Here is an 18,273-nt window from a genome sequence, read left to right as displayed (position 1 = left end):
GTATAATTCATGAAATTAGAATGTGTTCAAGTATTTTGTGTTTTTTGAACAACATGTAACACGGGTTTTTTTAAGCCAATTTCGGGTGCTTTACATGTAAGCCACATAATTGTGACTTTTACGTTAAATGGTCACTTGATGGTCTCGTAATTTTTTTCGACTATGGCGTTGTACAATGAAACGTTACAAGGGGATCAAAAAATCGTTAATTTAAACGTAATATTTGTACGATATATGACAGTAAATTTAAAATTATGTATATTTCACACACACACATACACAGTGAATAAATATATATACCTATGATTCGTCTTTAACCATGCACAATTGACTCAAAACAGGAGATCAGCGAAGATAAATTAGTAACATTTAAAAAGCCTACAAAATATGTATATGGATAAGATATGGTTTACACCGTACGTACAAATATATTTTAATCTAGTGTCGTGTAATGACATAAATATCTCTTGCAGGTGAAAGAGGACGCCGTAAAACAAACGAAGAAGCTAACAGTCCAGCTCAAAGAAGCTGTCCGCGAGGCGGAGGAGGCTCGCGCCGGTCGCGAAGAAAGCGCCGGTCAGGCGCGCGAGGCCGAGCGACGAGTGAAGGCGCTCGAGGCCGAAGCTCTCCAGCACGCGGAGGAGTTGGCCGCGGCCGAGAGGGCGCGGAGACACGCCGAGTGCGAGAGGGACGACCGGGACGACGAGCTCACCGCTGCCGCCGCGAAGGTAAGGGAGAAGAGCATTACCTTTTTTATTAACCTGTAAACAACTTCGAGCTCGCAGCAGCGCCAACTTATCTCGTTGACAGCATTGTTACGTCATTATAGTTAGACAGTGATCTTGATGCTTAATCCATATAAATAAGAATTACTCAAAATTATGACGCTAAGCTCAAAGATTGAATAAGGCTGGACGAAGTATTTTCTTTTATTTATTACTTGTTCTCACGATAAGATGATTTTAATGGAGAGAATTAAAAAAAAAATTGTTTGCTTTTTATTCCCGAATAGCGATCAGTTTCTATAAGACAGCATAGCAAAATGTTCTATATGTACTGAAAAGGTTTTATTAGTAAAAAAAAAACATATCAGTAGGCAGCTAGTATAAGTATAAAATTTTTGTGAATAAATGAAATGACTTCAAGTACTTCAATTCAATTCAGGTACATGATTTAAAGACACCAGTAAATAAATTTGTCGTATTGTCTTAATATTGATTTATATGTTTCCAGGTGACGCTGCTAGTCGACGAAAAGAAACGCCTCGAAGCCAGAATTGCAGCACTCGAAGAGGATCTCGACGAGGAACAGTCCAACAATGAGATACTCAATGACAGACTTAGGAAATCACAGGTATTTTGGATTGACTTTTTACACATATACATACTTACCAATGTAGATTCGTGTGCGGCGTGCGACTCTCATACCTGAAATCGTATGTTTGACTCCCGGTTGGGAATCCCATTAGTTAGACTTTTTATCTATGTCCATTTAACATTCGCTCGGACGGCGAAGGAAAAATCCTAAGGAAACTGACTCGCCTTAGACCCAAAAATTCGCCGTGTCAGGCACATCACTGGGCTGGTCACCTACTTGTCCATTAGATTTCAAATGATCATTAAAAAAATACAGAAATCTGGGGCCCAGACCTAAAAAGGTAATCGTATATTACAGAACCAAATCGAGCAGTTGACGATGGAGTTGGGCACCGAAAAGTCTGCCACGCAGAAGCTGGAAAGCGGCAAGCTGGTGCTGGAAAGGCAAAACAAGGAGCTCAAGGCCAAGCTGGCCGAACTCGAGACTGCTGGACGCGCCAAGACTAAGGTACGTTACCTTCCCAAAGGGTGGAGGTGATATTTTGAAATTGTGTGAATATTTGGTACTAAATAAAAGTGTTAAATGCTTGTCACACACATTAAATATTGCATTTTGTCTTTTGGGTCAATGTATAAAAATTAAATTAAAAAAATATTGAATGAAAAAATAACTTAAAGTAATCAAAACAATTAAAATAAATATATCAATGAATAAGTGCATTAGGGCTATTCAATGTTTTATTGGACAAAACTGTCAAACGGTTAATGCTAAGAGAAATTTTAATTTGATCTGCATATATATTACAGGGCGTGATTACCTCCCTCGAGCTGAAGGTTGTGAATCTAGAAGAGCAACTGGAAGCAGAGAGCCGCGAGCGATTGGCCCAGCAAAAGGCATCCCGGAAACTGGACAAAAAGATGAAGGAGCTGGCGCTGCAGCTGGACGAAGAAAGGAGACACGCTGACCAATACAAGGAGCAGATCGAGAAGGTATAGAAATTCTGGGTTTTTTTAATAAAAAACGAACTGTATGTGATCAATTGTGTTTTTCTTTAAAAACTTATGTTTCTTTAGGTTATGTGATGAGTGAGGAAGGCCATCATCATAATTGGAGAATTTTTTCCATATTTTAACAATTAAGACATTAGTCCTTCATATGCCATATTATTTCATATAAACATAATCTTGGTTCTCATAATTGTTATGATCATTTCAGATGAACAACCGCGTAAAGGCTCTGAAGCGTCAACTGGACGAGTCCGAAGAGGAAGTGCAGCGTGAGAAAGTCGGCAAACGAAAAGCTCAACGCGAGTATGAGGACCTGCTGGAGACCCACGAGACCCTCGCCAGGGAGTGCACCAATCTGCGGAACAAGCTCAGGTACGTTATTGGAGGGGAATATTCAAAATTAGGTTGATAATATTTTGACAAATGTATATTTATTTATTTTAAGAATTTGGTACAATCTAAAGTTCGTATATTTTGCCACACATAATGGCGTACAAAGTTGTCTTAAAAAGGTACCGTTACATTTTACACAGACATACTATAATGGTATGATTTATAATGTAAATGATTATATCACTACATTATCACATTACTAAAATATATTATTACGTCATTGACGTGTAAGGGAAATCTTTAAGATATCTGATAATAAGGTGTCAATATTGATTCTGGTCTGATTCTTTATTATTTATATAAATATAAAAATATGACGGGTTGGAACACAAATTGGTCACAATTTGCCACCGAAGGGTCGAGATTCATTTTAATTATTTGATAATAATTGGTTTACAATGTTAAGGAGATACGAAGTGCCTGTGGTAACCTGTTATTGATATCTGTACCAAGTGGCAATGACAACACCGACACCCCTATAACGTGGTAGACCCGGACTGCGTTATAGGAAATGGCCTTAAAAACAAAGATTTGTACAATTATAAAACTAGTAACACGAATTTAATAAAGGTATTTAAGTTAAAACACAATTGAGGGTGCAAAGGTACGCAAAACTAATCATGGACTTAACATTCGAGCGGAAATACCGCGTTAAAAAGGGGTTATCCCTCTTACAGGGTAAATTACTACACATTACACCTTTACAATCTTGATATTTCTATAATTATTGCCGTTAAGTATATGAGTTCACTTACAAAAATAATACTTAAAAGATTAGTTTTAGAAGTATAGCCTTTTATTTATACAAAAATTCTTGCATATTGTGTAGCTCTTATGTGTGTATAATAAGAAGGTAAATGAATATGTTGTGTAGGCCAACGTTGCCAGAGGATAGCGACTAGCTCCCTACGACCCTGAGGTAACAAACCGATATGGCACCAACATTCGCACTGTTCTTAACTTTGCCTAACAGAATTTATTGGTCATATTGACACGCTTCTTAAGTTGGAATAACAAAATAATATATAAATTCAGCATTCACTCTCATGTTTTCTTACTTTGGACTGATTTGAATGTTTAAAGATCTTTTTTGATGAATTTAGTTTCAGTGATCTATCAGTGCGAATGAAGGTTCAGCTTCCAAAGCGATAACTATACTCGCTATTAATATGTTTGTATGTAATCTAAATGTGAAGGGTAGGTACGAATTGTATGTTTCAACATTTTGTGTCAATTATATTTGTATACAACTTGGCATTCATTCGTTCATAACATTTTATGTAACATAATATACTTAACAAATTCATTTTGCCTGTACACTTTATAACATATTTATTTAACATTTTTCTATGCATTATGATTTAAATTGGATAATTATTGTAACACATAACTATTGCTTTTTGAGCCGACTTCGAAAATAATAGTTTGTTAGTGTTGTAATTAGATAGGAAGGCTTCTAAGCACACATGTGCTAAATCATATACAATAAAGATTTTTGTATTATTTTAGGTAACAGTTTTATAATATATATATTGCTGTAAAGTAGTTAAATCAGAGAGTTAATTGAATCTCTAGACAGTTAAGTGAAACGAAACGTTCCGTTCCGAGTTTCCTAAACATTCCTAGGCAACAAGACTAACTTAACCTAACCTAACCATTTACAATAAAGCAAAACACGGAATATCCAAGCTCAGTTCTTCACGATCACACCGAAATAACAATAACAAATGAAATAATCATGGCGGAGCCTTGTTTTACCATCTTGTTTAAAATTGTTAATCAACTCGCTGGCTTTCGGTCAGACAGATAGTTAAACGTTTTCGACGCTGCTTTATTTAAATCAAAATGCTAGCGACTTGATTGAATATCGATTTTTAATCAACTGTATAGAGATTCAATTAGTCTCTGATTTAAGTCGACGCGATCGCGACATATAATATATATATTTTGCACTTTATCCATCATATTTCTTTTTTTACTTTTTTACCTTACTAGGGTTGCCTAGAAGAGATCGCTTTTTAGCGATAAGGCAGCATCCCTTATAATTTTTATGCATAAATGTAACGAAGTGTAATTAAAGGTAGTACATAATTACATAATTTGTGATTCAATTGACATGAAGTTGGTAAATTTTTTATCAATTTCTTTTTATCAAGAACATTACATGAATTCATGTAAATAAGATTATTTACATGTTAAAGATGACGACACTTCACGCGTTACTGGACTCAATTCCAATATTGATACTATATAATATATAACACTGTGTTTTTTCTACACAATGAAAGGTTTATATTTGTTTATAATAGATTTCCATGTATTTCAGAAGGCAAGGCGGTGGCGCCATCGGCCTGTCGGGCGCGTCTTCGTCGACTCGCGTTAAGAGGTCCTCTCTGGCGCCGGGCCACGCCTCCGGAGACGAATCGTTCGATGACGTGAACGACACGGCCAACAGCCTCGAGTAAACGAGCGAGCTCGGACGAGCGGCATCTCTGTACCCTTATGTTACTGTTTCAAATTAAATCGTTTTGGAGAAAGACGAGTCTTTGACAAAGTTATAAGCTTAAAAGCGTAGTCTGTTTGATGTTAGGTTAGTTTCGAAATTATTTTTTGTTCGCTCGTCCGTACCCAAATTGTATCAAAAACGTATCTTTAAGCGAAACCGGGAGCCTCTGTATCCGCGATTGAAATTGCCCGTCGCGTGTCAGTCGCTTGCAGATTACTATTTAATCGAGTAGTTTTGATGACAAGCGAAATTGTGTCCTGTACATTGTTTTATATGAAGAGCGATGACAATTGTGTATACATGAGGTTTTGACAACTCTGCGTTAGATTTGAAAATTTTGTAAACCCCAAACTTGTTTGATCGTGACCTGGTGCTCAATTTTTTAACTCTTAGAAGTAATTCAGGGTTGCCATAGATGAAACGGTATTTTTGAATAATATTATACGACTATTACAATTTCTATTAAAAATTAGCCGATTCGGTTCACCCCTACCAGTATTAATATCGAGACATTCCTAAAGTATCGAGTTCCATCGCTTCGACCTGGTCGAGCGTCGGTTGTTACTGCGTGATATTGTAGCTTTACCGCGGAACTGAGTTACTAAGCGCCGTTTTCTTCTCAATCGAAACCTCTCTTATTTATATACTCTAACAAAATTCACTAATGTCTGTCTGCACGTTGCCAATTAGTAACTTATTTTCGTGGTAGTTTAAATTTTTTATATAATTCGGTCGTAAAAGTATTAGTGGCAGTGGGGTTCGGCGTTGCATTTACCGCGATACTGTTTTTTTTTATTCACCCGACATCGAAATCGTAGCCAGAGGACGCACCTCCAACATCGTGTATATAAGTATCAGTGTCATCCACTGAGCGCTTAGTTGCCATAAAATTATTAAAGCTAGTTGTAAGGTGTGAACGGACGCGTCGGTAAACGTTTAACACTTTTGTACTTACTAGAAAATAATCTAGGCTCGAGGCCGAGGCCGACGCGTCCGCGGTGGGTTTTAAATTTCCTTAGTCTGGCGCCATCCGTCGTCTATGTACATAATCGGCGATGGCCAGCTCTTGGCGATCGATGAGGATTATGCCCCCGTAACGTTGCTAATGGGGCTTAATGGTTATATTTAAAGGGAAAGGATTTCCGTTTTGGAAACCAGCTCGAACCGAATCGATCGTCGGAGCCGACACTATACGTTGTGGTATTATCACTTACAAGTATGCGCTAGGACCGCTTGCTTTATTTAGATTTAGATAAGTTAGAAAGATATCGTGGCCTTTGGTTCTCGAAGTGGCGCCGCTGCGTCCGCGTCACGGACGGACGTAACCAATATTGTATAACAAACGATAAACTTTGTATCTTCGCATTTTATACGTTATTGTACCCGAGTCTTAATTTTATTGACCTCTTTTTTATTATGAAGTTTTCTGATTAATATAAAATTTAAATGTAAGTAAACCATTGAAGCATAAACATATTTTACATAAATATTATATTTAATTATTAACAATATTGATAATTGTAAAATTGGCCATAGGTTGTAACAAGTTATCGGTTGGTATGCCAATTAAACAATTTTTCATGATTTTTAATAATTTTTGTTTTACTTGAACTGCTGTATCCTACCATAACCTTACCACAGTAAATCCTGTTTTTACACGATTGGTCATCAATACAGAACTTGTCTACCGATATCACCATATATTTTCACGAAAATTGTTTTCGATGACAGTAAATTCTTTATAGTAGAAAAATGATCATGTAAAGCGTTAAAAAGTTTTGTAATAGGAAACAAGTCTTGATATTCTAATGGGTCTTAGTACTACTATAATCACTATTAAGATTAATATAGCCCCTTAAAATAGTATTCCAGTTCAATTATAAAATGTAAGTAATAACGTATATAGATAGGTAATTACCATCTACAGCTAACATAAATTATAAAAAAAAAAACAAAGTTACCTTAAAAAATATATTAAAAGGAGTTCCTGTAGGCAAGATTTCGAAGTCGCGTAAATACCGACAGTGTACCCGCTTTGGATGGCTAGACTAATTCTCTTTTCTTTTTGTTCGCATTAGTTATAATGTCAAATTCATTCCGAGGTAGCTATAACCTATATCATCTAATTACATATGACAGTTGACACAATATTTGTTCGTATCGCGTTGACAGTTGTGACTTGACAATTTACAATGTTCGAGATTTTATACAATTTGTCAATTGAATGATGAATTTTACTAGAATTGAGAATGCAAGTTAGTGTTTTTACGCAGTTTATTTTAAATTTCACTTAATATATGTGTATTAAGAAAGCGTTTATTTATATTAGACTATATCCTACAAATGCATTACCATTAAATATATCAGTTTAGCTTATATCAATATATATAAAGTCTTATATATACCGCGTTATCGATAATTGCTTGGTTTGCGGTTTTGAATTGACACGAACTATACAATATATATTATATCAGGGAAATTCAGCAGTGTGCCCAGAAGTGTATCCTAAAACATATATCTAGTTAATTCACGATGTCGGACCAAATCGATGAATACTTTGACGCAGCTCTTGATTTAGTTAAATCAGCAGGAAACCTTATAATAGAGTTTAGAAATGGTTGCAAAGCCTATGAACAGAAATCCAGCGATATCGATCTTGTCACCGAAGTGGATAAAAATGTTGAAAAGACTCTAATGGATGGTTTATCAAAACAGTTTCCTACTCATAAGTTTATTGGAGAAGAAACAGTATCTGAAGGAGGTCAGTGTGTTCTCAGTGACGACCCGACGTGGATTATTGACCCTGTAGATGGCACACTAAACTTCATTCATGGTTATCCCCAAAGTTGCATATCTGTTGGTCTAGCTATAAACAAAGAATGTGTCGCTGGCGTTATTTATAACCCAGTCCTTGACCTATTATTTACTGCTAAAAAAGGTAATGGTGCATTTTTAAATAAAAAGCCTATACATGTATCTCAAACTAAAGAATTTAGTAAAGCATTGATATCATTTGAAGCAGGCACCTCTCGGGATCCTGAAAGATTGAGAGTTATGTTTGAAAATTTTAGAACTCTAGTAGAGAAGGGACATGGTGTCAGAACAATAGGCTCTGCTGCTATGAACATGGCAAATGTGGCATTAGGAGGGAGTGATGCATACTTTGAATTTGGTATTCATGCTTGGGACATAGCTGCGGGAGATATTATTGTTCGTGAAGCAGGTGGAGTTTGCATTGATCCAGCAGGAGGGCCTCTAGACCTCTTGTCGCGTAGGGTATTATGTGCTGCAACTGCTGACCTTGCTCAAGAACTAAGCAAGTCTCTACAGCAATATTACCCTGAGAGAGATTAATCTGGTTGATACTATATTTTATATTACTTAAAGATCTATTGTAATGTATAACATACATGATCTGTATTTATGCTAAATGTTTATATAGTCTGAGTATATATTGATTGCTATGATATAGCATGTGAATATTTATTAAATATTTTAATTTGATCATAAATATATAGTATGTAGATTTACCAAATGTGTAAATGTGATGAACCAAAAGTAGAATATAAAAATACAGTGTTTTATTGTATTATTTTTATTTAAAATACTTATATGTCTAAGTTTCTAGATAAATATATGTCTATGTAGTTGAAATGAAATTAATATGACCTGATTGTTAAGACATTAGTTTTCAATAAATATTATTGAAAAAAATTGTTTTTTTTTTAAATAAACTATTTTAGTATTAGGACGAGTTACAGTAGTTAGGTTCGGTGGTTCTATTATCAAATAGTCTAGTCTGTAATTGTTACACATAAATGCATGTTAATTGCAATTTAAAACTTTGTATAAGTTACCACTTATAATATTTTATTTTGGTAATAATTTCCAATTTTACTAATATTATTCAGTCAGTTTGATCACCATGTATATGCTATTAAAGAAAATGTAATGAAATGTCATAAGTAAAGTAGTCAATGTTATTAGTCTTTGTTTTAAAAACTAGGTTTCAAGTAGTTTAATTTGTCGCGTATGTCATACATAATGTGTCGCTAATATAGTTATGGTAAAATTCTTGTTGAATTCGAGTCAGATCAGTCAAGTCAGCCTCCCAAATTACCCAAGTCATCAAGCGTCATTATATCCTCCCAATTGGTTAGTCATAAGTCATCAATCAATGAATTAAGTAGTCCATCTTCTTCAGTGGAAAACATTGTATAGGTCAAACTTTTGGGAATACTTGAAATGTAGAAATATACCAAATAAAATTAAAAACCCTGTTGTAAGTCATCACTAATCAGTCAAAGAGTATGCAGTCACAGTCAGTCATCGTTATAAAGCACATGTTTTTTACAATACACACTTTCCGCGCAAATTACAATAGCTTTAATTTATATTATACCTACAGATATCTATATAAATATGTTTAGTAATTATGATTTAAGGAGAATCTTGTCTTCCTAAACGTCTTTTCCCAGAGAAGTCCATAGGACGTGGCAGCTCTCTAAGAGAAAGTGGGTCCGTCTTGACAGCCGGCATCCAGTTATGTAGGGGATCTATTAGTTCTTCTTTTTCTTCGTAAACCGCCCATTGAGTTGGACTGTAAATAAAAGATGTTTTTACGTAAAACGATAAAATTTAAAAAATACTGGTTTGATAACTAAAATGTACTGATAATTTAATATTTAAATATAGGCTAGGTTCTTGATAATATTTAACCGCTATCAATTGATATGTACAAAACGTAGGGCAGCACCTACCTGCTCTCACTAGGAATTATATCGAACGTCACGGAAGGAGTTTTCGCAGAATTCATCGGTTTCTTTTCTCGTTCTCTGGGTCTATCAGTCTTGTTATTATCTAAAGCAGCAATTTTGTTTCGGACGGAGCGTTCTTCTATATTTTCTTTGATTGTTTCATTTATTTTAGTCAAGTCTTTCTCTTTTGGGAGGCTTTCATTGTCAGAGTATTTCTTTAATACGTTGTCTACGTAATAGTATTTAGTTTTAGTATTTCGAGTCATTTCGTCACTATTATGTCTTGTTGGACGTTGGGAATTAAAGGGTCGGGTTGCAGTTTCATATAGGAAAAAGGTTGATAATTTTCCAGCATTCACACCATTGTCAGCCACCGCATCTTGCTTTTCATCACTAGTAGCAAAATCTTTACTTACTTTGTCATCATTAAAGTCCTTTCTAATATTTTTTTCTGTCAAGTCACCCCTGTAGGAACCTACATAGCCAAAAGTCAGTAATTTGTATAAGTTTTCTGTCGTTGAGTCAAAGTTTGGAGTTTTTTCAGTCAGAGTTATAGGTCTATCAGTTATTCGAGTCGTAACAATTTCTTCATTGGATCTAGCTGAAGATTGAACTTCAGTAACCAGTCGTGCGTTATTCCTAGATTCATAGTCATGGTCTAAGTCACCCCTATTAAAGTATGGTCTATTGGGTCGTCTGTAAGTATCGTCATAATTCTGGTAAGTCACTTTAACTACATCTCTGTCATAGTTTCGCCTAGTCGTCTGTCGCCAAGACTGAGTTGTTCTTGGGACATAATTGATGAGATAAGTATATTTGTCAATGTTTTCAGTCACAGATAAGTACGGTCTATTTGGTCTTTGTGGCAAGTTATTGATTACAACAGATTGTGCAGTTTGCACGTTATCATTATATACATATTGTTTATTAGGACTGCGTCGTGTGTTGATATCATCGTCATTAAATCTTTTAGTCTTATTTCTAAAGTCAAGTTTATCGTCAATACCCTTCAGAGTTACATCTTTAACGGAATCAGTGTCATTAGTCGTTGAGTCAGTCAAATTAAGTTCATGAGTCTGTTTTTTAACTTTAGTCTCGTCATTTTCTAGATATGTTTTAAGAGATGAATGATTTGGCGTAATCTTTTGCATTTTATTTGTCGTTATAGGAATTGCGGTGCTTGGTTTTGGTCTTATTGGTTTAGAGGTAGTAGAAGAATCTTCGTTAGCTTTTCTAACTTCATTATTTGAAATAATTTCAACCCACGCGGAGAGATCAAAATTGTCCAGGTGATTGTTGAAGCAGGAAATTCTGTTATTGTCAGGGTTGTCAGGAGAGAGGAAAACAAAAGGTTGGATGCTGTCAATCGTGTCAAGCGTACGACATAGTACTTGTGCTAGTGAAATTCGTCTTATTTGTTGTAATTGTGCTGGGGTGAATGAGGAGTCACTGCCACCATTTTCATACCTGAAATTTCATATGGTTATATAAAATATAATTAATCAAATTAATATTGTAAGTGATTGTTAAATACGTACCAGAATCGATCACCTTTACGTAAATTTGAGAACTGTTGAGCGATAATACACGCAAAGGTTGGTCCAACCAGGCCCCCAATGACAGGCCGTTCAGACATTCCTCCAGTGAAGAGGTCAATGTCATCGACGTTCCTGTAGAATAAAAGGTGTAGGTACATGAATATCATCTTAGTTATAATTGCTAGTTTTTTAAACATTGTTACGTGTTAAGGTGGCATAGAAAAATAAATACTTGTATAAAGCCTTCATTTTCCGCACAACCCTTGCCGGCATTATTCTTGACAGATCGTCGAAGTTTTCTACGGTTGATAGACCACACGGCTCCCTCCAAGACCTGTAAGGTGGTACTCCATGGTCCCTCCCTCTCTGTATGTTGATTGCTGCAAGATCCATACCGAAGTCGAAGTGTGATGTTTGAAATAGGTGATTGGTTAGTTCTTCCGTGATGAATTCATCTCGTTTCTGTATGGGCTGGTTCATCATACCGAGCATCAGACGGTCTACGGCACCCATACTCCAGATGTTTGATGGGTTTGTGTGCTCATCATGAAGTGATACATCTGAAATAAATTATTATATATGCGTTTATTTACAAGTATTAATAAATGAGGCTCTCTTACTCTGACTCTTCTGATAGAGCCGAAAAATTTATCTTCTCAGAACAGTGTTCAGATGTCAACTTGGTTTAATAAAATAAAATATATTTAAACAAAAGAAAACTATGAATCAGGCAGTTTAAGTTTAAGAAACGAAACAATATAGAAGTGTCATACTATTTGCCATGGGTCTGTGGAAGCGATCGAAGCGGATCATGGAAGGTTGAACCAGAGAGTGGCCAAAGCGGAAGGCGGCTGATCCAAACGAACTCGCTGGACTTGGATTGATCTTGGGGTTGTATCCACGGTAGTAACCTTTCTTCTGGGGCTCTAATTCGAATAGATTCATCACCTCCGGACCTAGAACAATAATACATTTTAAAATTTAATTCCCTTAGAAACATTTGTTTCCATGTCATTTTGTCACTTTTATCGTCGAATTACAACATTTTTACAGTTGTGTTGGCCAAGTTTCATCCTGCAATTCTCATCCCTGAGGTCTTAGGTTCGATCCCGGCTGTGCACCAACTACCTTTCTTTCTATGTGCGCATTTATCATTCGCTCGAATGGTGAAGGAAAACATCGTGAGGAAACCGGCTTGCTTTAGATCCTAATAGTGGACGGCAAGTGTCAGGCACCTACTGATCACCTTCTTGACTAATGATTACAAAACAGATACAGAAATGTGAGGTGATTCGATGCATTACTTAATCAAGACAAAAGCTAATATATATTTTTTATACGGACCAAATTAAAGCAAATTTTATACCTAATATAATTGGCAAAAACTCTCGATAAGTGATATGTTGTATCATGGCGCCAATGATTTTTCTTGTCTCCTGGTATATTTTCTCATCAGTCCAGTGCGGATTTAAGTGGGCTAGTTCTGTTGCCATTCTGAAAAAAATATATTATTTAATCACCCTGTAAGATATTTTTTAGCTTTCACGGAGTATTTTGTTAAAAAAAGCTTTTATGGCAACACGATTTTAATCTCTCTAAAATTCCTGTTGTGTGGCGAAAACTAGCTGCTGTGGTCTCTGGCAGAATGACGAGCGCTGTGGAACAGTCTGCTCCTTATTGTAATGCTAAGCCAGGGCCTATTACAACCACAGCACACACTTTGAACTTACCTGTTCTTTGAAAGAAATTTTTTTTTATCTTTCATTTGTATCTTTTTTTGATTATTGTTATTTTGTTTTGTTAATAATAAATGTTATGTCTATGTTTTTGTTAACTTAATTATACACTGGGTTAGTCCAAGCAATAAGTTATACCTATTGTGTTGTCGTAACCATACAATGTGAGCAGCGACAAGGCCTGGTTGCTCGTTGACCCTCGCGTCACCAGACTTAAAGCAGTCAGCAGACAGAGCTCCGCCTCTGCACAACTCATCCCGTCTTTCCGTAGGCAGTAGAGGGCGCCGTTGTTGTACACGCCCGTATTGAAGCATACCTAGGGTTCATATTTTCAATTTAATTTAGAGATTTGAACTAATTAAAAGGATTTAAATTGACTGATTTAAAGGAACTTGGAATCACGCAAAAAACTTAACATTGAAGTCGGGATATTTATACTTAAAGTTACCTGTGTTATTTAATTGTATTTCTTAATGAACCTATATTTTCAGATTTTATGGAGGAAGGCTAAATAAGTCGACCAGATTGGTGAATGAGATAAACGTACCATTTCTAAACAATCGTAGTTTGTCGGACTGCCTTGCTGAGCTTGCATAAAGTGGCGATCCATCAATGTATGCTGACACCTGATTGATCTGCTCACGCCAGCCAATTCGGCAGTCTTCCTGAGGCGCCGGTGAAGACCTGATAAAGTCCAGGCACCTCACTCCACGAGGTCCGTAAAAGGGATCCGAAAGGGGTACAGCTATAGGAAAGCATTCAGGATGCTGAAAAAAAGGGAAGAAAATAAACATCATGCACAAAACTCAGTTTTGAATCGCGTAGCCCGGACATACAATATTTAAGCCTTCGTTTATTTAAGCTATCGCGGCATCTTAAAAGGAATATTAAGAATATTCATAGCGCTAAACCTCTGGCATTATACGCATACCCCACGTACACACCCTCTCGTACATACACTAACATTTACACCACCACACAACACATGCGAATTAAGTATTACTTGGGTAAATGTATTGTTACTTGAACATTTTTATATATATTATCTATTTCATATTTGGCTATATCTAAGGTATAATATTCTTTGTTATATAAAATTTAGGCTAGCTGTTGGATTACGAAAAAAACAACTCTGTGCTAAACCTTCTTACTGTACAAATATTTAGATTTTATCAAAACGGCTCATACACTTAAAGTCCTTAGATCAAACCAATCCTTTCGTTAAACGGAATTGAATATATTACTCTGAGTTAGTTAAAGTAAAATGCAACAGTACTTTAATGAATTGAATAGCATATACTCTAGCTGTTATACTTCCATTCGATTGGAAACGGGAAGAAATATAATAAGATAACTCCTACGTCACTGGATTTGACAGCAGGTTAGTTTATAAGGAATTTAAAGAAATTTCAGGCACCAAGGTGAAACACCTTAGTGGTGCTTTGGTGTTGTTGTACTCTTACTTTATTTGTAATGTTTTAGCAATAATAAAAGAAGATGGGTCTATAGATTACAAACTACCTCAATATTTAACATGATATAGTTAAAAGAAGATCATGATATAGTTGCAGTGTTGGCCTAGTGGCTTCAGCGTGTGATTCTCATCCCTGAGGTCGTAGGTTCGATCCCCAGCTGTGCAACAATGGATTTTCTTTCTATGTGCTCAATTAACAGTAGCTCAAACGGTGAAGAAAAACATCGTGAGGAAACCGGCTTGCCTTAGACCCAAAAAGTTGACGGTGTGTGTCAGGCACAGAAGGCTGATTACCCATTTGCCTATTCAATTCACAAAACGAGTCAAGTTAAATAAATCTTACCAAAAATTCCTTAGGAATGAAATCTCTTCCACCATCTTTGCAGCATCTTGGCACAGAACCATTAAACCCTCTTGATTGTGACGACGATACCATATCATGGTCCAAAAATTGACCCCATTGCATTAGCAAGTGTGTAATTCCGGGATTTTCTACGTTTTGATCTTCGTGCACTAACGCACTGATCTCACGGGCTGATGGTAGTAGAGAGCCGAAGACAGATCTCCTTGGGGCTTGTATGCCATCGGAGTATACTGGTGGAAGGAAACGCTGGACTGGGGTCATGGTGGAGCCCCATCTTGGGCGGTTTAAGTTGTTGCAGGTGCCATCGTGGGTACGGTATCTGAAAAAAGATCGATTATAGTTATTCTGGAAATTTATAATTAAAAACCTTGACCAGTAAGAGCGTTTACAAACCAAGATTATATTGTTATTGTATATATATTGATGGGTGAATTACATTTAATATAATAATTAAAAAAATATGCCTTCATATATTCTGGGCCTCAGATTTCTGTAATTGTTTCATGATCATTTGTCAACCTAATAGCCTCCGTGACTAGCCTTCTGGACCTGACACACGCCGTTAACTTTTTGAGTCTAAAGCAAGCCGGTTTCATCACGATGTTTTCCTTTGCTATTCGAGCGAATTATAAATGCACACAGAAAGACGAAGAAAGAGAAAGAAAAGATAAAATTCGCACGTTAAAGCCAACAGTGCTCCTAAACCCTTCATATTTTCAAATCAACATACCTTTTGGATGCTGGTGGACATTTAGGTGGGCCGCGTAGTGGGCACTGCTCGAGAAGAGGGGACTGACGCAGTGCACTTGCAGTTGGGAATTTGATTTCATCTGTGCGACTCTCCAGGGTGTCTCCACTGTGAAAAAAATAACATTGTTTTAATTTGTCCCGTTCAAATCAGTTTCATTGCTGTGAAGTTTTTTTCGAATAAAATTATTACATACTAGCGAATCCTGGAATGCGATTGTTTCCTTCGGTGAGCAGATAATTCTACAGAATGAGAGAGAGCGCACTGGATAAGAACCCTTTTGAAAGATAAAAGTTGAGTGGAGAGAAGGCGAAAGTTCACCTGTCTCCTACCACCTAAGCAATCTACAATTTGTCGACATCCTATGCGGTTCTGGTAAAATGCGAAAGTGGTCACTTTGGGGTCCCAAATGCTCCTCTGATGCGGTCTTTGTGTTGGTACACCTGGAGTGTTCTACTTTAATCCATTACGCGAGTTATGTAACCTAACAATAGTTAACTTACATATACATATATATTTTAGTTTATAATAAGAAGCGTAAACCAAATGTTGCTAACATTTGGTTTATATTAACATCGTCGCACACTTGAAGCCGAAAAAGCCCTTAAATTTTTTCCACTCTCGTAAATTGTAATACAACATTCATGTTTCCGATAATGTCCAAAAAAGGTCGACTGTACTTGTATTGAAGTTTGACTCGGATTTTTGAACCGTTCGTTAAGCTCAAATTAGGTTTTGTTATCGTCGCATCCCCACTACTCCTAATGTTATCTTAGTTATAAGCTCATATTTTAAACGCTTAAAATCACAGGCGCCGTTGACGACATGGCGGAGTCCATGACGCGGCAACTCCAGGCAGCTCTGGCGGCAGCGACCTCAACGCGCACGCCGGAGATCACCTGCCAGGACCTTGCACCCTATGTGCAAAGGCTGATTCAGCGCAAGCGCGCGCTCAGGAGGCAATGGCAGCGCAACCGCTGCCCCGCGCTCAAAACGCAGCTGAATCGCCTCGCCGAACGTGTCAAGGCCGAGCTGGCCTCACACGAACGGCGCACATGGAAGTGCACACTGGGAGAGGCCACCACAGAGCCTACTCGCCTCTACCAACTTTGCCGCCGTCTCTACAGGACTCCAGAGCCGAAGCGTCCCCTGCGCGACAGCAACGGCGCTATCACCTACGATGACACAGATTGGGCCGAAATATTCGCCGTACACCTCCAGCGTCAGTTCTCGCCGAACCCCGCGACGTCCCCTACGCGCGTGGCAGAGGTGGTGAACGCTGTCGAGGCGTGGCTGACGTGCCCGATCTCTACCGACGAAGCCCAGATCTTCTTCTCGCCGTCACAAGTGCGGAAGAGGATCTCACGACTGCGACCCAGGAAGGTGCCGGGACCGGACTGCATCACCCACGAGGCGCTGCGCCATCTGCCCATGAGGTGGATAGTCGCGCTGTCGCGCCTCTTCACGGGTATCCTCCGGTATACGCACTTCCCCAGATCATGGAAAGAGGGCAAGGTGATTTTAATATCGAAGCCCGGGAAGGACTCTACCCGACCCGAGAGCTATCGACCCATCACCTTGCTCTCGACGCAGTCGAAACTGTTCGAGTGGCTGTTGCTGCAGAGGATCGAACAGTACCTGCAGCCGAGGCCCGAACAGTTCGGCTTCCGCGGCGAGCACAGCACGACGCTGCAGCTGACGAAGGTGCTCTACACTGCAGCCTCGGCCCTCAACAAAAAGGAGGGGGCCGCCGCCGTTATGCTGGACATGGCGAAGGCCTTTGACCGTGTCTGGCACGACGGCCTCGTGCTGAAGCTCATCGAATCTCCACTGCCCCGCCGAATGGTCGCCGTGCTCCGCGCCTTTCTCACCGAGCGCACGTTTTTCGTTGCGACGGGAGGGGCTGCGTCGAGACCGCGACCCATCACGGCGGGAGTCCCGCAAGGCAGCGTGTTATCGCCCCTGCTGTATACCACCTACACCGACGACGTTCCGTGCCCCGAGGGGTGCACACTCGCCCTCTACGCCGACGACACGGCGTACGTGGCGACATCGCTGGGGACCTCGCATGCTGCCCGAAAACTCCAACGCGCTCTGGACCTCCTGCCAGAGTGGCTGGACAAGTGGAGACTCGCCGCCAACCCGGACAAGACACAGGCAATTGCCTTCGGCCGGGGTAGGTTGCCACCACCCCTACGCTTCCTGGATAGAGACGTGCCGTGGAAGACGCCGGTCACCTACTTAGGGGTCACCATAGACCGGAGTCTTACCATGAAGCACCACATCTCCAGGGCTGTAAGGAGCGCCAAGTGGGCGGCGCACACGCTTCGCCCACTGATCACAGGCAACCTACCCCTCCGCACCAAGCTCGCGCTACACAAATTGTATGTGCGCCCTCACCTCACGTACGTGGCACCGGCGTGGTTCTCCTAC

At 38.6% G+C, this 18,273-nt stretch overlaps 3 protein-coding genes across 4 annotated transcripts in view; 2 read left to right on the top strand and 1 right to left on the bottom strand.

Moving 5' to 3' along the window:
* LOC123711927 (myosin heavy chain, non-muscle) overlaps positions 1 to 5,867 on the top strand; it is a 51,365-nt gene extending 45,498 nt beyond the window's left edge. The window contains exons 23-29 of one of the 2 annotated variants that reach the window (XM_045664797.1): positions 474 to 728; positions 1,234 to 1,353; positions 1,675 to 1,824; positions 2,124 to 2,306; positions 2,533 to 2,696; positions 3,592 to 3,636; positions 5,044 to 5,167. In XM_045664797.1, coding sequence (XP_045520753.1) covers positions 474 to 728; positions 1,234 to 1,353; positions 1,675 to 1,824; positions 2,124 to 2,306; positions 2,533 to 2,696; positions 3,592 to 3,619 — 900 coding nt within the window. In that variant the 3' untranslated portion in view covers positions 3,620 to 3,636; positions 5,044 to 5,167. Of the gene's footprint in view, positions 1 to 473; positions 729 to 1,233; positions 1,354 to 1,674; positions 1,825 to 2,123; positions 2,307 to 2,532; positions 2,697 to 3,591; positions 3,637 to 5,043 lie in introns of both variants that reach the window. The other variant, XM_045664796.1, reaches the window with a different exon arrangement.
* Positions 5,868 to 7,447: 1,580 nt separating this feature from the next.
* Positions 7,448 to 8,870, top strand: LOC123711974 (inositol monophosphatase 1). The gene has a single exon (XM_045664871.1). It carries the CDS (start codon positions 7,756 to 7,758, stop codon positions 8,575 to 8,577), a length of 822 nt encoding a protein of 273 aa, XP_045520827.1. The 5' UTR covers positions 7,448 to 7,755; the 3' UTR covers positions 8,578 to 8,870.
* A 6-nt stretch (positions 8,871 to 8,876) lies between these two features.
* Positions 8,877 to 18,273, bottom strand: part of LOC123711973 — a 31,568-nt gene continuing 22,171 nt past the window's right edge. The window contains exons 4-13 of the mRNA XM_045664870.1: positions 15,823 to 15,948; positions 15,072 to 15,411; positions 13,802 to 14,021; positions 13,393 to 13,570; positions 12,885 to 13,012; positions 12,292 to 12,474; positions 11,751 to 12,078; positions 11,519 to 11,650; positions 9,984 to 11,447; positions 8,877 to 9,823 (exon numbers count right to left, since the gene is read on the bottom strand). Of these exons, the coding sequence (XP_045520826.1) occupies positions 9,664 to 9,823; positions 9,984 to 11,447; positions 11,519 to 11,650; positions 11,751 to 12,078; positions 12,292 to 12,474; positions 12,885 to 13,012; positions 13,393 to 13,570; positions 13,802 to 14,021; positions 15,072 to 15,411; positions 15,823 to 15,948 (3,259 nt within the window). The 3' untranslated portion in view covers positions 8,877 to 9,663. The remainder of the gene's footprint in view (positions 9,824 to 9,983; positions 11,448 to 11,518; positions 11,651 to 11,750; positions 12,079 to 12,291; positions 12,475 to 12,884; positions 13,013 to 13,392; positions 13,571 to 13,801; positions 14,022 to 15,071; positions 15,412 to 15,822; positions 15,949 to 18,273) is intronic.

This window comes from Pieris brassicae, chromosome 7, assembly GCF_905147105.1.
Source record: "Pieris brassicae chromosome 7, ilPieBrab1.1, whole genome shotgun sequence".
NCBI classification, from domain to species: Eukaryota; Metazoa; Arthropoda; class Insecta; order Lepidoptera; family Pieridae; genus Pieris; species Pieris brassicae.
This window is presented reverse-complemented; position numbering and strand designations above follow the sequence as displayed.